Source organism: Orycteropus afer, unplaced genomic scaffold (genome assembly GCF_000298275.1).
Source record: "Orycteropus afer afer isolate SDZICR_OR568_19922 unplaced genomic scaffold, OryAfe1.0 scaffold00026, whole genome shotgun sequence".
NCBI classification, from domain to species: domain Eukaryota; kingdom Metazoa; phylum Chordata; class Mammalia; order Tubulidentata; family Orycteropodidae; genus Orycteropus; species Orycteropus afer.
In genome coordinates, this window is record NW_006921613.1 from 1,008,373 (window position 1) to 1,031,731 (window position 23,359).

At 40.7% G+C, this 23,359-nt stretch overlaps 1 protein-coding gene across 1 annotated transcript in view; it reads left to right on the forward strand.

The window, feature by feature from the left end:
- The first annotated feature begins 19,218 nt into the window (after positions 1 to 19,218).
- The window catches only part of PRTG (protogenin), a 177,224-nt gene continuing 173,083 nt past the window's right edge, over positions 19,219 to 23,359 (forward strand). The window contains exons 1-2 of the mRNA XM_007935142.2: positions 19,219 to 19,312; positions 21,499 to 21,801. Of these exons, the coding sequence (XP_007933333.1) occupies positions 19,219 to 19,312; positions 21,499 to 21,801 (397 nt within the window). The remainder of the gene's footprint in view (positions 19,313 to 21,498; positions 21,802 to 23,359) is intronic.

Consider the following 23,359-nt stretch of genomic DNA (forward strand, 5'->3'; position numbering starts at 1 on the left):
CTGTCTGGTCAAAGCTGCTTCAAATATCTAAAAAGTTATTTTAGAGTAAAATTAGTCAAATTTCTATGATGACCACTGTATGGAACATAGATAGCTGGAAAAGGTGTGTGTAAGCATTCTTTATAAATAAGTTTATAACCCTATTTGATAGCAGAGGTGGATTTGAAATTTGTTGGTCATTACAGAAATGCATACCTGCCTGTTCATTGATTCTTACAATACACATGAAGGAAAAAATACATCATATATTTCCTGACCTATTATAAGCCAAGAATCCTTATTATGTTCATAAAAACAAAATTTGATCTTTTTTCGAATGTTAAATACTTGAACAAACATGGAGCTTGGTTGTACATTTTATATGCAAATGTAGTAAGACACACTTTGTTGAGCATTTGCTATTGGCCAGGCACTCTGCCAAACTGTTTATATGTATTATCCTATTTAGTCCTTATAGTAACTCTATCGTATAAGTGCTGACATTATTATCCACTTATTCCAAGGAGCTGTGAGTTGGATCCGACTTGATGTCAGTGAGGTTTTTTTTTTTATTTTTTTATTACAGGTAAGGAAACTGAAGTTTAGGGGAATTAAGTGCCCTTCCCCAAGATCATAAATCTAAGTGAGTGATGGAAAGAAAATTTGAATCCAAGTGGTCAGACTTGAGTTTAGAGAGTATACTCTTAATAGCTACAGTGACTATAAAAATAAAACTGAAAATTTGGAAAGAGATCTTCAAGCATATAGTTTCCAAATCAAATGAGTTTATAATTAAAATGAAGACCTTTTCTGCAAAGTAGTCTAAGATTTAGATTGCTGTTGGACTGAAACAATAACAACAACAAAAATTAAGCAAAAATAATTTAGTGAAGGAGACATGGTAATAAGGTTCTGGATTTTTGTTTTACTCTTGGGAGCATTCCCATAATAACTAGAGAGCCACTGAAGCTAGTCTTAAACCTAAGACTAAGGCAAGAGACATAGTCCTGTTCTCCATTTACATCAGGTAGATACACTCCTTGGAGTGATCGATCAATCATGGGAGTATAGAAGGGCATTGTTGAGACAAGGAGATGGCTGGGGGGGAGAAGGAATGCATGGGTGGGAAGGACATAGGGAAGAGGTAACTACAGGGAGAAAGTGGGAAGAGAGCTGTTACAATGTGGGGAACTGTAATCACTGTCATGAAAACAAAATATGTATGAATTGCTGTATGGAAAGTGAATTTGCTCTGTAAACTTTCACCCAAATCACAATGAAAATTTTAAAAAAAGAAGAAGAAGAAAGAGAGAGACATATTCCTGTTCTCTGGCTGATTGAGAACTCATAAGATATTTATTCAGTGGTAAAACCAGAAATTGAAGAAACAATTAACTATCAGAAACCCTTCCTATCTTCAGTCAAGAAAAGAGGTAGATTCATTGCTCAATAAATTATCTTTCTGGCAAGCTGTATACTTACACACCCATTAAGTTTGACCTATTTATTGCTTCATTTCATAAAACACATTTTGTTTTAATTCCTGTCTTCTATGACCTTAGACTGGTTTCCTTCACAGATTACTAGTTCTTTGGGTTTTTTGTCTCTCTGAATTTTTCATTTCTACCTCCAAATTATCCATCACACCTTCTACAGGCTTCACCAGTCTCTTCTCTTTTATTCACTTGTCTGTTCTTCTAATTTATCTAGAACAAAGAAAATACTATCCTAATTCCTGATACAAGAAAATCACACTTATGTCCACAATTTCTTTAAAAAAAAAAAAAAAAGAAATTGTCAAATGAGTTTTTATTCACGTTTTTGTGACTCAGCATTATTTTAAAAAAATACAAAATTGCTGGTAAGAGACTGTATGATATTAAATTTATAAAACAATTATATAAATGGAAGCCATCATTATATGGTAACTGGTTTATTTTCTACAACAGAAAAGAATACTACTCTGGACATTTCTTTCATATGACAAAGTTGGAATAAGTTCGGCAAACAATGAAAAATAACTATTTAGAGTATGAATAATTTTCTAATTTTGCTAAAACATGAGCAGACAACCTTCTGAGGAACTATGGGAGATGCTGATAAAAGTCAGTAAAATTGTTACTCTTAAGAAACTTACAACTCAGAAAGGAGCCCCTGTTTATTAGAACTATGAATGAACAATAATCCACACCAAGGCACATGATAATAAAATTTCAGAAAACCATGGATAAAGAGACAATCCTAAAATTATCCATAAAGGAAAAACAAAACACATGCACAGGATTAGATCACCACTTGTCTGTAGGTTTGTTATACTGTGGTGGCTTGTGTGTTGCTGTGAGGCTGGAGGCTATGCCACCGGTATTTCAAATACCAGCAGGGTTCCACATGGTAGACGGGTTTCATCAGAGCTTCCAGACTAAGACAGACTTGGAAGAAGAAAGGGGCCATCTACTTCTCAAAGAATTGGCCAGTGAAAACCTTATGAATAGCAATGAAACACTGTCTATTACTAGAAAATTTTATGAATAGCTCTGAAACATTGTATGATATAGTGCCAGAAGGTAAGCCCATCAGGTCAGAAGGCACTCAAAATATGACTGGGGAAGAGCTGCCTCCTAAGAGTAGAGCTGACCTTAATGATGTAGATGTACTAAAACTTTTGGGACCTCCATTTGCTCATGGAGCATGACTCAAAATGGGAAGAAAAAGTTGCAAACATCCATTAATAATCAGAACATGGAAAATATGAAGTATGAATATAGGAAAATTGGAAGTTCTCAAAAATGAAATAGAACATATAAAGAGTGATATCCTAGGCATTAGTGAGCTGAAATGGACTGGTTTGGGCCATTTTGAATCAGACTATCATATGATCTACTATGATGGGAATTGCAAATTCAAGAGGAATGGTGTGGCATTCATCACCACAAAAATGTTTCAAGATATATCCTGAAGTACAATGCTGTCAGAAATAGCATAATATCCATATGCCTACAAGGAAGACCAGTTAACACTACTACTATTCAAATTTACGCACCAACCACAAAGGCAAAGATGAGGATATTGAAGATTTCTACCAACTTCTGCAGTCTGAAATTGATCAAACACGCAATCAAAATGTGTTGATTATCATTAGTGATAGGAATGCAAAAGTTGGAAACAAAGAAGAATCACGGTTAGTTGAAAAATATGGCCTTGGTGATAGAAGTAAAGCTGGAGATCACATGATAAAATTTTGCAAGACCAATAACTTATGCATTGCAAATACCTTTTTTTACAACACAAATGGGAGGCTATACACATGGACTTTGGCAGATGGAGTACACAGGAATCAGATTGGCTATATCTGTTAAAAGAGGCAATGGAGAAGCTCAATATCTTCAGCCAAAACAAGGCCAGGAGCTGACTGTGGAACAGACCATCAACTGCTCATACCCAAGTTCAAGTTGGAGTTGAAGACAATTAAAAGAAGTCCATGAGAGCCAAAATATGACCTTGATTATACTCCTCCTGAATTCAGAGACCATATAAAGAATAGATTTGATGTACTGTATACTAATGACCGAAAACCAGAGGAACTGTGGGATGACATCAAGAACATCATCCAGGAAGAAAGCAAGAGGTCATTAAAAAGACAAGAAAGAAAGAAAAGACCAAAATGGATGTCAGAAGAGACTCTGAAACTTGCCCTTGAATGGAGAGTAGCTAAAGCAAATGGAAGAAATGATAAGATAAAAAGCTGAACAGAAGATTTCAAAGAGCAGCTCAAGAAGATGAAGTCAATTATTTTAATGAAATGTGCAAAGACCTGGAGTTAGAAAACCAAAACGGAAGAACATGCTCAGTATTTCTCAAGCTGAAAGAACCAAAGAAAAAATTTAAGCCTCTAGTTTCAATATTGAAAGATTCTATGGGCAAAATGGGAGTTCTGGTGGCGTGGTGCCTAAGGCATTTGACTGCTAACCAGAAAGCTGGTGGTTCAAACCCACCAGCCGCTCCTCAGAAGGAAGATTGGGCAATCTACTTCCTTAGAGATATCGCCTCAGAAACCCAAGGAGGAGTCACTATGAGTTGAACCAACTCGAGGCAGTAAGTTTGGTTTTTTGGTTAGTGGGCAAAGTATTGAATGATGCAGGAAAAATCAAAAGAAGGTGGAAGGAATACACAGTCACTGTACCAAAAAGAACTGGTCAATGTTCATCCACTTCAGGAGGTGGCATAAGATCAAGAACCAATGGTACTGAAGGAAGAAGTCAAGGCTGCACTGAAGGAATTGGTGAAAACAAGGCCCCGGGAATTGATGGAATACCCATTGAGATGTCTCAACAAATTAATGCCGTATCGGAGGCACTCACTTGTCTGTGCCAAGAAATTTGGAAGACAGCTACCTGGCCAACTGACTGGAAGAGATCTGTATTTGTACCTATTCCAAAGACAGATGATCTCACAGAATGTGGAAATTATCAAACAATATCATTAATATAACGCACAAGTAAAATATTGCTGTAGATAATTCAAAAACGTTAGTAGCAGTATATTGACAGAAAACTTCCAGAAATGCAAGGTAGACTCAAGAGGATGTGGAACCAGGGACATCATTGCTGATGTCAGATGGATCTTGGCTGAAAGAGAAGAATACCAGAAAGATGTTTATTTGTGTTTTATTGACTATGCAAAACATTCAATTGTGTTGATCATAACCAATTATGGATAACATTGAGAAGAATGGGAATTCCAGAACATTGGGCTCATGAGGAACCTGTACATAGACCGGGAGGCTGTCACATGAACAGAACAAGGGGATCCTGAATGTTTTAAAATCAGGAAGGGAGTGCATCAGGGTTGTATCCTTTAACCAAACTTATTCTATCTGTTTGCTGAGCAAATAATCTGAGAAGCTGGACTATATGAAGAAAACCGTGGCATCAGGATTAGAGGAAGATTCATTAACAACCTGCGATAAGCAGACAATACAACTTTGTTTCCTGAAAGTGAGGATGACCTGAAGCACTTCCTGATGAAGATTAAAGATTACAGTCTGCAGTATGGATTACACCTCAACATAAAGAAAACCAAAATCTTCACAACTGGACCAATAAGCAGCAGGACAATAAATGGAGATAAGATTGAAGTTGTTAAAGATTTCATACTACTTGGTTCCATAATCAACACCAGTGGAAGTAGCAGTCAAGACAAAAGACAATATATTGTGCTGGGCAAATCTGCTGCAAAAGACATCTTTCAAGTGCTAAAGAGCAAAGATGTCTCCTTGAAGACTAAGGTGTGCCTAACCCAAGCCATGATATTTTCACTCACCTCATATGCATGTGAGAGCTGGACAATGAACAAGGAAGACTGAAGAAGAGTTGATGCTTTTCAGTTGTGTTGGTGAAGAATACTGAAAGTACCATGGACTGCCAAAAGAATGAACAAATCTGTCCTGGAAGAAGTGTAGCTGGAATGCTCCTTGGAAGTGAGAATGGCCAGACTTTGTCTCATCTACTTTGGTCATGTTGTCAGAACGGATCATTCCGTGGAAAAGGATATCATGCTTGGTAAAGTGGAGGGTCAATGAAAGAGGGGAAGGCCCTCAACAAGATGGATTGACACAGTGGCTCCAACGATGGGCTCAGGTATAGCAAGGACTGTGAGGCTGGCACAGGATCAGGCAGTGTTTCATTCTGTTGTACACAGGATCGCTACGAGTCAGAGCTGACTCTATGGCACCTAACAACAACAAAAACAACAACAGGATTAGGAATTAGAATAATGTTTTGGACTCCTCAACACAAACTGATGCCAGTCGATGCCTTTAAAATTTTGAAGGATGATGAACGTCAATGATTCTACACCTTACCACACTACCAATCAACAAGCCTGAGAGTGGAACAAAAACATTTAGATATTCAAGCATTCAAATACTGCTTACCATGCACTCTTTCTCAGAGATCTACTACAGGATATGCTTTAGGAAAAAAAAAGAAATAAGCAAGAAAGATGATATGGGATCCAGGTGGTCCCAGGACAACAATTGTGTAGAAAGCTAATGGGATAGCACAGACTGGAGCAAGGACATGAAAGCCATGGCCAGAAATTTGCTTGTTTTTATCACGATATTTTACATTTTGTACATGTTACTTTAATAATTTTTAATATTTAAAGTTACATCCTGCCTTGAATTGTCCTCTCCACTGTCTAAATATATTCCTACCCAACCAATACCCCTAGCACTATGCACATAGCACTGTTATGGCATGTATCACAGCACATTATCAGCATATGTTTATATGTCTGTCTCCACAGTTATGATGTGACCTTTATGAGGGTCTGGCCATGTCATTTCATCTTGATTTCGTCAGCAACCAGCAGAGTGCCCGAGTAGACAGTACGTATTTACAGAATTCAATCAAATACTGATACAGCAGCACCTGGAAGAAATTCTTCAAAAAAAAAAACATTTTCTATTTTGTATAATAGAATTTTATGTAAGGAAAAAAAAGTCAATTTCAAGCAACTAACATTTCAGGAATATTCTCTAGACACTACTCTTAAATTATCAACAAATACAAATTATTTTTACAAAATGCATTAATTAATTCATTTAACAGGTATCAATATCCACTGTGTGCCTGAAACTCTTCTCTTTGCTGCAAAGCAGATGAAGTCTTTGCTGTAGTAAGAGAGATAGAAAAATAAGTAGATAACAAAAAAATATGCCCTCTCCTCACTTAGTGACTACCCCATTATCTGACATTTCACATTTATGACAACAGTAAAAAAAATCTACTATCCAACTATTTATTGCATTAACAACATATCTGGCAGTAATGAACACCAAGGTGCAAGGCGAGAGGTGCAAGGTGAGAGTATCTCTGTCTGTGATGGCTAAGGTTATGTGATGGCTAGGCCATGATTCTCAATCGTTTGGCAGTGATGTAATGATATAGTCATCCTCCATTTTGTAATCTGAGGTGGTCATCTCCATTTTTGCATAATGCTGATTTTCACATAATGACCCAGTCATTGGGACCTAACCATGTTGATAAGGGAGGAGAGGGTGTATATGAAATAATGCCATGCTGGGAAAAGAAATAAAGTAAGGGGAGTACCTGGGTGGTACAAATGGTCAACATGCTCAGCTGCTAACTAAAAGGTTGGAGGTTCAAATCCACCCGGACTGAAAGAAGTCCTAGCAATCTACTTCCAAAAAATCAGCCACTGAAAACCATACGGAGCACAGTTCTACTGTGCAACACATGGGATCTCCATGAGTCAGAATCCATTCAATGACAACCAGTGATACTGGGGACAGAATGACAGTAGGAAAAGAATGGGGTGTTAGGGTGGCCAAGGATGGCCTTATTCATCTTCCTTTCCCTCTATACCTCCTCTGTTTCTCCCCACCCATCAGAAGTGCACAGCAAGATTTTGGTCAGGACACCCCTGAGCTATGTAGGATTTCTCAAGGAGAAGTGCAAAAAGAAAAGGAAGAAAGGGAAGCTCCTCTTTCCTTCCCTACATTTAGTGTGATAAAGCAAAACAATCTCTTCTGGATCCAGAAAATGATCTATTCCTTGCACTCTCAAAGGCTGTGAAGGGGCCCTTGTGAAGTCTTTGAAGAAATATAGCACTCCGTTATTTCTTTGTACAAGGGCTTGGAACTGAAAGCAAATACCTAGGATCCCACTCCATGTTAGCTGCCATTCAGTGAAATTTCTGGTATAAATGGGAATATGACTATTTTGCTGATATCACACCAAAGAGAAACTTTAAGAACCAAGCTTTACAATGAAAATGTCTCATTCTTGAAACATGCATGATTAATGAGGATTATATATCCTTCCACTCCCAAATACAGTCATACATTTTCATCTTGAAAAATGAAAATGTATCAAACTACTCAGTGTCTGTTCACAGTTCTTATCACCAAAAATGCCACCAAAGAAAACATTATAAAATAAACATTTATTGGCAGTATTTTTTATAAATATAATTGTTGTTGTTAAGTGCCGTCAAGTCATTTCCGACTCATAGCGACCCCATGCGCAGCAGAACCAAACACTGCCCGATCCCGCGCCAGCCCCGCAATCCCTGCTATACTTGAGCCCATCATTGCAGCCACCGTGTCAATCCATCTCGTTGAAGGCCTCCCCCTCTTTCATTGACCCTCCACCCTACCGAGCATGACATCCTTCTCCAGGGAATGGTCCCTTCTTACAACATGACCAAAATAGGTAAAACAGGTATAGAATATTCTTCTGTTAAGCCATCAGTCTTAGTTACCTTAATGAAAAAATTGAACTTGTAGAATATTAATTTTCTGAAAAACAGAGTAGTGGAATTACAATCTATTTGAAGGACTATATACATCTTGACATTTATTACCTTTTCTTCACTCTTATAGTCAAGGGATCTAGGAAGCACATACTAAACCAAACCAACCCAACCCCACTGCAGTTGTCAATTCAGACACACAGTGATCCTATAGGACAGAGTTTCCAAGGCTAATCTTTACGGAAGCAGACTGCCACATATTTCTCCTGTGCGGTGGCTGATGTATCTGAACTGCTGACCTTTTGGTTAGCAGCTAAGTGGTTAGCCACTGTACCACAGGGCTCCAGAAACACAGTGATCCAAAAATCTTTGGACAGTTCATACAAACTTAAATTTTTTTTTTTTTGTAATTATAATTATTAAACACTTCTCTTAAAGCCTCCTTCTCATAGTATCCTTACCAAAGATAACCATATAATCTAGAAACCAGAGAAATAGATAGCATGTTGTTAGCTGGAAGCATGTGTACCCAACGTTAATAATCTACAGGTTTATGAGCCCTTAGAGATGGTGAATGGCATGGGTAAGGCCACCCAGCAGATAACAAATAGCAATTACTAAATACCATTAGTCCTATTATTTATGATAGGTAGGAATAAATAGGAATAATAGTGAATATATCATGATAAACTAAAAATTTTCCATTGATATTAAATGCATTTCAATGAGATTTTAAATTCTTACCAATTTGTAGAGTCTTGGAATCTACTTGATGGTAACTGGTCTGGTTTTTATTACTGGTCTATAAAGCCTAACCCAATAAATTATGGGCTAGAAGGTGCCACTACATCTCTCCATGTGCTTCATCACCACCTCATCTGGCAGTAGTGGGAAGAGGATGGTTTCCCATGAAGCCTGAGGACTGAAAGCCAGGTGAGTTGGGGCTTGAATTCACCCTGAAGCCAGGTAACTTGGGGCTGGGGAGGACAAAGAGCAGAGATTTCTAACTATGAACTATCTTTCTTTTTCCTACTTCCACATCACTTCTACTGTGCACATAATACCAACCATAGATCAAAGAGTATTAGCACCACGCCACTCATCAGGAGAAAAAGCAAAAATCAGCTTATTACTCCCCTCTAAAATTTGGACCCTCAGGTCTACTGTGTACAAAGCACTTTGCTGGGTGCTATAAAAGGTGTTGAGGCATGGTGCACTATTTGAGAATAGTCATAAAAGATTTATGAATGTACTAAATAAAAGCTTAGCATGGGTGTGTGTAGAAACCGAGTGCTGAAATCTCTTTAGACCCCTGGAGAGCCTAATGAAGCACAAAGGTGTTGAGGCAAATACCTCAGTGTACTCTCTCCCCTCACCACCACCTTTTTCTTTTTTCTCATCCACCAAACAGAGTTAGGAAATCTGCAGCATGACACATTGGAAGATGGGGACTTGAGTCCCACAGCTATTTTGTTGTTGTGAACATTCTACAACTTTTACCTCTTCGGTTTTTCTCACTCACTCACCTCACTTTACAGATCTGCATTATGCTTCTCTTCAGCATCCTCAAAATTTCCATTTCCTAGTTGTTTTTTCTTTCTTCCTCTTTAAGTATGTATCAACCAGGCTGGAAATAGAGCTCTTATAGGAAGTATGCCCTCCTATAGGAAGATATGCCCATTGCTGAAGGGAGGGAATGATTAATGTTCAGATCCCAAGGTTATATTGAGGCATCCCATTGCCATATTTTCATGCATGTGTATATTTTGCTTGTAATTTCTTAAATATATCACAGTTGTTGTTGTTGTTGTTGTTATGTGCCGTCGAGTCAGCCCTGACTCATAGCGACCCCTCCTTGGGTTTCCGAGGCAGTATCACTACGGAAGTAGGATTGCCCAACCTTCCTTCCGAGGAGTGGCTGGTGGGTTTGAACCGCCAGCCTTCTGGTTAGTAATATCACAGTAGGACCCTGCAAATAAAAATTGTACTGATGTTATACCCTGTCTGCTACAGACCTATGAATTTTTTCAAAGACCAGGTCTAATTATAAAGCCACTCCTGGTGTGGTTAGGGAAACAAATATATATGAAGCAATAAAAGCATGGACCAGGCAAGCCTAAATTGGAATCCTGCATCACGTGATAATTATCACTTATTGTACAGACTTGGGCAAGTCTTAATCTCTCCAAACCTGTGTCCTCCTCTGTAGAATGGCTTAGTTGTGGTTGTTGCTGATATTATTACATGGTCTCCAAACATTTTTACCCTTTTGGTTATCCTCTGCCTGTATGCTAGGCTTTCCTTGACTCTTGAAATGTGGAATCCAGAGATGACTATGCTAGACCTAATATAACCAAATTGGCATACATTGACACTAAACCTTCCTTGTCTTGGACAATACACCTCCATGAACACAGCACAGGTTGGCATTAGTGAGACTGACAACCACACATAATTGTTGGCTGGGTTATGGTCAACACTTGCAAACTGCAGGTAACTCAGGTTTCTCCATGCCTACCCCTGACTTTTGTCCATCCAATGCAATTGCATTAACCAAAAAGTAACTTAACTATCTCATTGCCACTGAGTCAGATCTGACTCACAGCAACCCCTCCTTGGGTTTTCAAGGCAGTATCACTACAGAAGTAGATTGCCCAATCTTCCTTCTGAGGAATGGCTGGTGGGTTTGAACCTCAAGCCTTCTGGTTAGTAGTCAAATGCCTTACTTACTACACCAGAGCTCCTAACCAAAAAGTAGGAGCTTATATTTATCTCAGTTAAATGCCATGCTATTTGAAAAACAAAGGGAATGTTCCTCACCTATTACACATCTTAGCAATACCAGCTGTCTGTGGTTTACTGGCCCATGCAAAGCAGAGATAAGGTCAGAGTACCAGGTGGACTGTGAGAAGAAAATGGAAGCGTGCTAGCAAGAACCAGAGACGAGTGTCACTACAGAGCATAAGAAATATAGAATATACATATTCTATATGTTTCTAAATATAGAGACCACTTTCTGTTAATAAAGATTATCATGTCCATCCCCAGCTCTCACTCTCTTTCACATTTCACAAGTGCACTCAAAGAGAGTTCAAAGAACATGTGTTCTAAGTCATGTAGACTTGGGGGGAAATTATGACTTTGTCATGTCTTCTGCTATGTGATCCAGACTAAGTTATTTAAACTCTTTAAATTTCTGCTCATCTGTAAAATGAGGATAGTAATACCTACCTTATCCATTGTGGGGAATGAGTGAGATAAAATCACTAAACCATCTGGCATAGAGCATATAGCAAAGAGCACGCCATAGGCAATTATTTCACAGAACAGCCTTTGGAAATTACACTTCTAGGGCAAAGTTCAAACTCCTTAGCATGGCATGAAGCCTCTTTTGACATGGCCCTTCTTTTCCCTCTGCTCTCCAATGTGGCCTGCATGTCAGCTATACTGAACTACATGCAATTTCCTGAACATGCCTTAATCTCTCGTACCTCGGTTCCTTATTTATATCATTATATCTAAAAAGCCATACCCAACCCAGTCTAACTAGAAAACTTCTACTCACCCTCAAAATTCAGCACAGGTTCCATGGTGACTTTGTATAAAGAGACATTTCTCCACAGTCCTCTCACATTTTTGCACACCTTGCAAGAGAGGCACTGACTACACTTTGTTCCTATCTTTTCAAGAGTGTTGTACAGTGAATGGCTCTGACTGACAGAGACACTATCTCCCTGTGGAGAAAGTGGAGGCGTCCTTACTGCCCATTATAAAAGATTTAGGTTCCCTAAGCATAGGATTCCTCTAACTATTTTGTGTAAGTATCTGGTCCTCTTTGCATTGCCCTGTGGGATTTGGAACTTGGGGAATTGACACACAAAAAAATGCTGATACTCTGGTTACTGATACTGCCAAGAACAATAAACTGTCCTTCATCTCTAACACAAGAGTCTTGTGTCTTCTACCAGTATCCCCTAAACTGTGTAAAGCTAACTCATTAGCTTTCAAGCAGGGTAAATTCTGAGACCCTTCATACTTCTGAGTAGCATCCTCCCTCCTTTCCCATATCATCCCACCTTGTTGTTGTTGTTAAGTGTTGCTGAGTCATCTCCGATTCACAGAAACCTTATGTACAATAGAACGAAACACTGCCTTGTCCTTTACCAGCTTCACAATCCTTGCCATACCGGAGCCCATCCGTGCAGCCATTATGTCAGTCCATCTTGTTGAAGGCCTTCCCTTTTGTTGACCCTCCACTTCACCAAGCATGACATCCTTCTCCAGGGAATGATTGCTTCAGACAACACAACCAAAGTAGGTGAGATGAAGTCTGGCCATTCTCACTTCCAAGAAGCATTCTGGCTGCACTTTTTCCATGATAGATTTGTTACTTCCTTTAGCAGTCTGTGGTCCTTTCAGTAGTCTTCACCAATACCCCAACTCAAAAGCATCAACTCTTCTTCAGTCTTCCTTATTCACTGTCCAGCTCTTACATGTATATGAGACAATTGAAAATGCCATAGTGTGAGTTAGGCACACCTTAGCCTTAAGGAGACATCTTTGCTCTTCAGCACTTGAAAGAGGTTTTTTGTAGCAGATTTGTCCAGTGCAATACATCTTATATCTTGACTGCTGCTTCCATTGGTGTTGATTGTCAAAACAAGTAATATGAAGTCTTTGAGAACTTCAATCTTTTCTCCATTTATCGTGATGCTGCTTATTGGTCCAGTTGTGAGGATTTTTGTTTTCTTTATACAGAGGTGTAATCCATAATCTTTAGTCTTCATCAATATGTGCATCAAGTGATTCTCACTTTCAGCAAGCAGAGTTGTGTCGTCTCCATATCACAGGTTGTTAATGAGTCTTCCTCCAATTCTGATGTCATGTTCTTCTTCATACAGTCCAGCTTCTTGGATTATTTGCTCAGCATACAGATTGAACAAGTATGGTGAAAGGCACTTCCTTCCTGATTTTAAACCCTGCAGTATCCCCTTGTTCTGTTCAAATGACAGCCTCCTGGTTTATGTACAGGCTGCTCATGAGCACAATGAAGTGTTCTGGAATTCCCATTCTTCTCAGTGTTAATCCATAATTTGGATAATTTAATCCACACAATTGAATGCTTTTGCATAGTCAGTAAAACACAAGTAAACATCTTTCTGGTATTCTTTGCTTTCAGCCAAGATCCATCTGACATTAGCAATGATATCCCTTATTCCACATCCTCTTCTGAATCCAGCTTGTTGTTGTTGTTGTTATGTGCCGTCGAGTCGGCCCCGACTCATAACGACCCCTCCTTGGGTTTCCGAGGCAGTATCACTACGGAAGTAGGATTGCCCAACTTTCCTTCCGAGGAGTGGCTGGTGGGTGCATTTCTGGAAGTTCTCTGTCAATCTACTGCTGCAACAGTTTTTGAATTATCTTCAGCAAGATTTACTTACATGTGATTTTAATGATATTGTTCAATAATTTCCACATTCTGTGGGATCACTTTTCTTTGGAATGAGTACAAATATGGATTTTTTCCAGTCAGTTGGCCAGGTAGCTGTGTTCCAAATTTCTTGGCATAGCTGTGTGTACCTCCAGTGTGGCATCTGTTTGTTGAAACATCTCAATGGGTATTCTGTCAATTCCTGGGGCCTTGTTTTTCACCAATTCCTTCAGTACAGCTTTGACTTCTTCCTTCAGTACCATTGGTTCTTGATCATATGCCACCTCCTGAAATGAATGAACATTGACCAATTCTTTTGGGTACAGTGACTCTGTGTATTCCTTTCCTCTTCTTTTGATGTTTCCTGCATCACTCAATATTTTGCCCATAGAATCTTTCAATATTGCAACTAAAGGCTTAAATTTTCTCTTCATTTCTTTCAGCTTGAGAAATGCTGAGCATGTTCTTCTCTTTCGGTTTTCTAACTCCAGGTCTGCACATTTCATTATAATAATTGACTTTGTCTTTTCGAGCTGCTCTTTGAAATTTTCTGTTCAGCTTTTTTATCTCATTTCTTCAATTTGTTTTAGCTACTCTTCACTCAAGGGCAAGTTTCAGAGTCTCTTCTGACATCCATTTTGGTCTTTTCCTACCTTTCTGTCTTTTTAATGATCTTTTGCTTTCTTCATGGATGATGTTCTTGATGTCATCCCATAATTCCTCTGGTTTTTGGTCACTGGTGTTCAGTGCATCAAATCTATTCTTTAGATGGTCTCTAAGTTCAGGAGGGATATAATAAAGGTTGTATTTTGGCACTCGTGGACTTGTTTTAATTGTCTTCAACTTCAAGTTGAACTTGTATATGAGGAGTTGATGGTCTGTTCCACAGTCAGCTCCTGGCCTTGTTTTGACAGAAGATATTGAGCTTCTCCATTGCCTCTTCTCACAGATGTAGTCAATCTGATTCCTGTGTACTCTATCTGGCAAAGTCCACATGTACAGCCACCGTTTGTGTTGCTGAAAAAAGGTATTTGCAATGAATAAGTCATTGATCTTGCAAAATTCTATCATGCAATCTCCAGTGTTATTTTTATCACTGAGGCCATATTTTCCAAATACCAGTGATTCTTCTTTGTTTCTAACTTTTGCATTCCGATCACCAGTGATAAGCAACACATCTTGACTTCATGTTCAGTCAATTTCAGACTGCAGAAGTTGGCAGCAATCTTCAATTTCCTCATCTTTGGCTTTGGTGGTTGATGCATAAATTTGAGTAACAGTAGTGTTAACTGGTCTTCCTTGTAGACGTATGGATATTATCCTCTCACTGACAGCATTGTACTTCAGGATAGATATTGATATATTTTTTGTGATGATGAATGCTACATCATTCCTCTTGAATTTGTCATTCCCAGCCTAGTAGATCATTTGATTATCTGATTCAAAATGGCCAAAACCAGTCCATTTCAGATCACTAATGCCTAGGATATTGATCTTTATATGTACCATTTCATTTTTGACAACTTCCAATTTTCCTAGATTCATACTTCATACATTCCATGTTCTGATTATTAATGGATGTTTGCAACTGTTTCCTCTCATCTTAAATTGTACCACATCAGCAAATGTAGGTCCCAAAAGTTTTACTCTATCCACATCATTAAGGTCTGCTCTATTCTGAGGAGGCAGCTCATCCTCAGTCATATTTTGAGTGCCTTCCAACATGAGGGGCTCATCTTCCAGCACTATATTGGACAGTCTTTCAGGGCTATTCATAAAGTTTTCTGGTAATATATCAGACAGTGTTTCACTGCTATTCATAAGGTTTTCACTGGCAATTCTTTGAGAAGTGGATGGCCCCTTCCTTCTTCCAAGTCTGTCTTTGTCTAGAAGCTCCGCTGAAACCTGTCCACCATGGTTAACCCTGCATTTGAAATACCAGCTCACAGCAACATGCAAGCCACCATAGTACGAAAAACTGACAGACAAGTTCATCTCCCTTAACTATTCCAAACCACTCCACTCACTTCCTGGTCTTCCTTAGCCACTCCCCATTCCATCTTAAAAAACAAACAAACAAACAACACCACCTTAATAAACCAAAATACCAAACTGTTGTTACTGAGTTGAATCTGACTCATGGGGACTCATAAGATGCTGCCCATTGCTGGTACATGGCCAAGAAGATGCTCTTGGCCTTAATCCTAAATGTCCTGTGTGTCCCCTATCACAAACTTTGATTTTTTTCAGCCTCTTAGGAAGATACTTCTGGTTCCTCTCCCTGGCTTGCTTTCTTTTTCTTCAGAATTGTAGTACTAGTAACAAATACTCACTTGAAGAGTCTCTCAGGACCTTTCCTTTAGTTTTTATCTTCTTATACAACTACCAGGAGTAGAAAAAAATCCTCATTGTATTCTGCAACACATTAGTTATACACTATGTTACATGTAAATGCAGATAAATATGCTCTTTTTATTTTAATTCAAGCTAATGGTAATAAATGTAAACTTAACAAGGACATCCCAACTATACTTTTCCAGGAAATTTTCTCTCAATTGCTCTTCATCTATTTATCAGCATTTTGGTATATGGTAATTTATTATTCTTTCAGTCATCAAATATCTATTTGGTTCCTTTTAATTGCAAGACAGTGTTCTTAGCATTGTGAAGACTACAAAGATGAATCAGACATGATGTTTACTGGCTAGTGACTAAATATGCACAAGTTATATTACACAGAAGTACTATAATAGTTCAGACAACATAGTATCTATGCTACCTACTTCCGTAGTGATACTGCCTCGGAAACCCAAGGAGGGGTCGCTATGAGTCAGGGCCGACTCGACGGCATATAACAACAACAACAACAACACCACGCAGAAAATACAAGTTAAATTTTGGAAGGGTCACAATTACAGTATGGGAGTGAAGGGTAGGGAAGGTACTAGCCTTAGGAGAGAGTTTTGCAAAGGCTCAGCACCTGGACAATGTGGGTGCTTTTGAGCAAACACCAGATCATTTCTGCAGCCAAACTCACTGCCTTCAAGTCAATTCCAACTCCTGGCAACCCCCTTTGGGTTTCCAAGGTGGTAAATCTTTACGGAAGTAGACTATCCAGTCTTCCTTTGTAGAGTGGCTGGTGGGTTTGAACACCCAACCTTCTGGTTAGCAGTCAAATAAATGCCTTAGGCACTATGCCACCAGAACTCCTAAAAAGAATCAAAGGTGGTTATCATTAATTGAAGTGTTAAAGAAAAGGCAAACCAAACCAACACCAAACTCAGTGCCATCAAGTAGATTCCGACTCATAGTGATAAATCTTTACAGAAATAGATTGCCCCCTCTTCCTTCTGTGGAGTGGCTAGTGGGTTTGAAGGTCAACTTTCTGGTCAGCAGTCAAATGCCTTAGGCACTATGCCACAGAGCTCCTTAAAGAAAAGGCAAAGTGACAGTTAAAAAGAAGTTCTTCCCTTGCTTTTTAGCTTATCTCTCCCCTCCCCCAGACTTCATTCTTTTGATTTATTCAAGAACTCAAAACCCACTGCCCTCCAGTGGATTCCTACTCCTAGCAACCCTATGGGGCAGAGTAGAACTGCCCAGGGGGTTTCCAAGGCTGTAAATCTTACAGAAAGCAGACTGCCATATCTTGCTCCCGCGGAATGTCTTTTTAAGTTGGAACAGCCAACTTTTCTGTTAGCGGCTGATCGCTTAAGCACAGCATCACCAGTGCTCCATAATTCAAGAAAAAAGAGCATGAAGGCAGCTTATTAGCGATTCTTATCCAGGATATATGAGCAAGTACAGTCTACTGAAAGGGAACTGGGGAAGGCGGTAGCCAAGAGGAAGAAGAATGTCATACAATTTTTTTTAAATGTAGTTTTACTGCAAACGTAATGAAGAATATCCTTTTGTATAAATTTAAAATAATCTACTATTTAAAATATCCTTCCAAATGTTTCATTTTATAACTCCTAAATATTTCCCTTTCCACGAACCTTTATGTTGATGCTTAGAAATAATTCAAATTCACCCAAATTATAAGTGAGATTTTGGAAGCAATGTAGCCAAGAGTATTACTGTTTTATATGCAGGTAAAGTTGCAATTGCAAAGTAGGCTGATCCTTCTGATAATAAGCTTCTCAGGAAAGTGGTGCTGCCCTCCCAGCAGATGTTCTAAAACTATTGATTTTCCCCCCTTCTTCTTAAGGGGGATTTCTGGAACATGCTGAAGGCAGTTAGTGGCTTGATGCCTTAGTGATAAAAAGCTAGCTTTCTGCTGCAGCTTGCATTAAGGTTACCTTTTAGCCTGTGCCCTCATCATGTGCCATAGATCTAATTTTGGATTAGCAAATGCTAATCCACGTGTAAATAGCTGTGATCCGCACGTTTGATAATCTTGATTACATTTTTTAAATGTATGCTTCACTCCTCTTGTTACCCTTAATTTTAGGAGATGTGAGCATATGCACAACATTTGTGTCCTTCCCAGTCTCACTTTAACTTCTAACCAAGTAGTCTATCAAAGCCTGGTCCTCTAGAGCAAGCTCGGACAATCTATAAATCTCCCGATCTCGCCTCTACTCTGAGGTCAGGGCCTTTTGTGTGCATAGTTCTCCACAAATTAAAGAATTTGACTAACTTGAGAAAGAGATAATAAACATCTCCCCAAAGGTACTCGTTCATTTTAGGGCACTCTTTGGAGATGTTTTTCAGCCAGCGTTGCATCTGATGGGGGCAGGGAAGATAAGAACCGTCCCCAAATGTGGAGGCTTATCACCGGAGATGCCTGCAGTCCGGCTGACAAATCCCTGAAGTGGGAAATAGATTTCCCTCCACAGGGCCTCCGCGTGTAAGGGAAGGAGGGGGATGGGCAGGGGCCATCAGGGGAGAAGTCTCCGGCCTTTCCACGTCTCTCAACACCATCCCTCCCCCACCCCGCCGCCTCCTTCCCGAATCCTAAACACGCCGGCGGGAGAGGGGCCCCGGGGGCAGCCTGGGCCGGGACGCTTGGCCTTTGTGGCTCTGCCCTCGACGGTGGCGCGGAGTAAAGGGGGCGGGGACGCCAGCCGGACACCCTCAGCCAGGGCCTGACCCCCAGGCGCATTGTCCGGCGGGTCCCCCCTCCCCGGGGCCGCGACCCCACCGCCACCAGGCCTGGTCCCAGCGTCTTCCTCCGCCGGCCTCCCAGTCCCCAGACCAGGGGCCAGATATAGAAAGTAGTCCCCCGGCCGGCAGCGGCAGCACTGTCCACTCCAACGCCCCCGCCCCCTCCAGCCACCGCCTCACTCCGCCTCCAGGCCGGACTCTCAGGTCCCCCCGCCTCCTGCGAGCGGGTTGTCCGTGCGCCGGCCTCGCTGCCACCGCAGAAGCCAGCCACCGGCCGTCCCACGCCACGCCGGTGCCCACGGGGGAATACCAGGCTGCGCGCGTCCAGCCGCGCCACGAGGAGCGCCCGGAGGCCGGAGGCGGTGGCCGGCAAGCGGGCAGCGGCTGCGGGGCGCCGGGGGAGCATGCCCGTGCAGCCCCGCTGAATGGCGCCTTCTCTGCGACCCCTCGCCCGGCTGCGGCCGCCTGAGATGCTGCTCCGCTCGCTCCTGCTGCTGCTGCTGCTCGGCTCCGTTCCAGGTGGGCGCGTTTTCTTCGGCGTTTCTTAGGAGGCTGTGGGGCGTGAGCAGGCTCGAGTGGGATGAGGAAGGATGAAACGGGGGATGTGGGGGGGGCGGGGTCCTCTGCGGTGGCGCTGACCACGGCTCCCTGCGCCTTCCCTGCGGCGGGTCCGGAGCCGCTGTCCGGGGCATAAGTTACCCGGGGGCTATCCCAGGGCCAGTGCAGAGCTGCGGGAGCCTCTCTTCGCGCACGCGCTGCCCCGCTGCGCTGCCCCGGCCGCGGGCTGCAGTGCCGTGGCGGCCGCTGTCCACTCTCGCCCCTTCCTTCTCGCGCCATTGTCCCTGCTACGGCCGGTCCCCGCCTCCGCGGCCAGCCCGGGCTCGGCGCCGCCCGCCTGCCGGGGCCTCCGCGGCCGCACGTGGCTTTATTTATATTGTTTCCTTAGTGGCAGTCTTGCCGCGCTGGGGGCGCCGCGGTTCCCCGCGTCTTCCTTAGCGTGTGTGTGTGTGTGTGTGTGTGTGTGTGTGGTGGGGTTCCCCGTGTTTTAGGGTGGGGGCGGGAATGGGTGAACTCAGCTCCCAGGTCAGCACCCCTGATGCCCCTGGTTTCCTGGATCTGGCTTGAGCAAGGAGGAGATGGGAAGACTAGAAGGTTTGAAGTTACGTGACTGATTTGTGTTCCTGAAGGGAGGCTGGGAAGAAAGGTGTCTAAATAGGACTTAGATCCCCAGCAGCCAGGTATTTTGCAGCAAGGCTAGAGGTGTGTACAGATCTGAAGATTGTCCCAGGCTCTAGGCTAAGCTTGGGCAAACTCGGATGAACTCATTTTTCTCTTTTGCGTCCCTGTTGGTTTCTTCAAAGAGATGAAAGTGTAAAGTAGGGGGAGGAGGGGAAGGGCAAGAGGTGTTTAGGAGAAAGGGTTATTTTATTGGTTTACAGGTTACAAACGCCGGACTTTCCTTTCGCAAGAGGAGTTAGTTTCTGTTAGCATGAGAAAAGGATCAAAGTCAGATGTGGCTCGGAAACACAATAGGCGCCTTCCGGAGTGGAAGCGGGGCTTTTAGGGCCGCTCGCATCGCCCTGGGCTTACATCGGGTGAAGTCGGAAGCCTGGACGTGGGAGCGTGACTAGAGTGTGAGGTTTCCGAGGACCTGCGTTGATGAGAAACAGGAATCAATTCAGAAGATTTTTTTTTTTTTTATCATGGATTCAAAGTGGTCAGGAAGATGATCCGACCCCCCACTACAACCCCGGTCTGCACTCAGCCCCTATCAGTATGCAAAACTTTAGCTGGTTTTTGCACTAAACGCAGGAGGTGACAGGTTATTAGTTGGTCATCGGATGCTTTATCCTAGTGGGGGCCCCGGGAGCGATGTGTATGCTTAGGATAATAAAGCTTTTCCTCTACTTTGATAAAAATGTGTATTGGTTGATTAAGCAATCTCCTATTCCTATTAGACAGTAAGGACCAATTAGTCACACATTTTTTTCCAACAGTTGGTAGTTCTAAAAAAAAATTTAAATAAAAGTTTCCTAATCCGATCACCCACTGGGTACAAACAGCAAGAGTTACCAACTTTTCAAAGTCTATTGTTTGTCTCTTAAATACCTAGCTTGCTCTGCCGAAATTAAGTAAATGGATTTCTTTGAAGGAGAGGAGACAGGGCCCTTTGCTGTAAAAGGGCAGATATAAAAATACAAACGTAATTTGTCACAAGAGATAAACATATTTCCCAAAAGAGTAGGTGCCAAAGGTTCCAAAAACACTTCAAGGGACAAGGAAATAAACTTGCTTGTTCACAGAATTGGAGTTTTGCTAATGATTTCTTGTAAAATTAGACTTTTACGACTTACTCTGTTCAAGATCTTTTTGACAAGCTTGTAAAAAGTAGCAAACAGCTTGTGCTCATGAGTTTTCCTGATGATTTTAGAAGTCTAGCGAAGAACTTGAAAACCTTACAAGGAATAGAGGTTTTAAAAATCTACTGTATGTGTTTAGCGTAGATGTTATAAAAGGTGATTTTTCAGATTAGTTGAAGAGGTTTGCTGCAATTTAGATTGGTTTATTAGGAGTTTGCAAAGTTAATAAGGCTTGTTAAACTTTGTGTCTTTATACTATGAATACATGTTTTACAGTGTATATTGTGTTAAGAAATGTCTTTACACCTATAATCCTGGATATACCTCTCCTCTTTTTCCTTATAGGAGTATGGTGCTTTAGTGTACTGTTTTTTATAAAAGAACCACAGGATGTAACTGTCACAAGAAAGGACCCAGTCATTTTAGATTGCCAGGCTCATGGAGAAGTTCCTATTAAGGTCACATGGTTGAAAAATGGAGCAAAAGTGTCTGAAAGTAAACGGATCCAGGTTCTGTCTAATGACTCTTTATACATCAGTGAGGTGGAAGGCAAGCGAGGAGAGCAATCTGATGAAGGATTTTATCAGTGCTTGGCAATGAACAAATATGGAGCCATTCTTAGTCAAAAAGCTCATCTTACCTTATCAAGTAAGTGTTTAAGTTCTTGATTGTTGGCATTTTTAATTGCTACGTTTTGATGATTTCTTGATTATTAAAATAATGCTAAAAGTCATACATGAGGAATTTTACTGGTGATAATAGCTGATGCTTAATTGCAGAGAAATCCAAGAAAAAATTGTATATCAAAATTCAAATGAGGGGCTGAGAAGTCAAATTAGGTTTTAGAATGCCAAGTAAAAATAAAACCTCTAGAGGGGGATTTATATAAATTTCAGGTGTTTCACACTATGAGAAGAGTTGGGTGTAAAAGTTTGTCTAAACTTGCTTTGTTGAACAACCAAAGTTGGTTTTAAATCTCATCTTTTGGAAATTAGTAATTGAATCACCAGCAAATCTTTCTGCTTTGTAGATGACCCTTGAGTGTTAAATCTGTTTTGTAGTGCAACCTTCCATTTCTCTGACTGCTTTTAGATCACCCATGTTGCTTTTTAATTGTAAGAGAGGGCATTGGTCAGTAACTCTCAAGCCTTTGAAGTATTTCTTGTCTTTTCCTGCTGGGAGGGAAAGAGATTAAGGCCATTTCCATATTATGCCTGATGGACTTAAACCAGATCTGCTCACTTTTTTCCCACTTGTTATAAAGTTTGCTGTCTAATGATTTCCTTTGTATTAATAGCCCCATCAGATCAGCCGTTTGTCCAACTGATCCATTGCATGGTGGTTAAGTTGGTAACTGACTCTTGGATGTAATGATGCCCCAGGACAGGTAGGGAACTCTTTCCCTCTGAGGCTTTTCAACTTTTCAGGTGATCAAACACACAGCAATCAAGACTACAATAAACAATTTAAGTCTTAAAAAAGAAATATACTGTACCTTAAAAAAACAATGTTTCAGGCATCCTAGCTATATGCTTTTCTTAATCCATACAAGATAGACTTTGCACATTATCTACATATTAATTATTTACAAGACAAGCAACAGAAAGAGGAAGGTCCTTTGATAAAGGCACAATTTTTAGGAAAAAATCTCTTCATGCTCTATGTATCATTTAGAAAGGTATGAGAGTTTTCTAAGTGACCCTATTGTAATATCCATGGCTATATTTTTACCCATATTAGTGGTTTATTTCATTTGTACAATAATGATTAACTGTGGAAAATAAAGACTTTTTTTTTTAATATTGATCTATATCAGAAAATGAGAAGAGTTTATAATTCTAGACTCACTCCAAAAAGAATAGCTAATATTTTTTTTTGGGTTGAATAATGACTTTTTCTCTACATTACTGTTTTCAGGATAGTGTGCTTTTTATGCTAATATAATGTTCGGTTAATTTTTGCTTAATACAAAATTGTTTGATAGAATTATAATATTTCCACATTTTGAGGAATCTTGTGTTTTCATGCCCTGGACATACAAATTGTATACCTTAGGAGGGGGGAGGTAGGAGGGAAGTGGGTCAGCTTTGAAAGGCTGAAGCATTTGTCATAGGCACACTTTACACTTTATTTCCAGGACCTCCTGAGAAGCCTGGCAGAATTCTAGGGCTCTCACAAATGCTTGAAAACACCCAGAGCTTTCTAA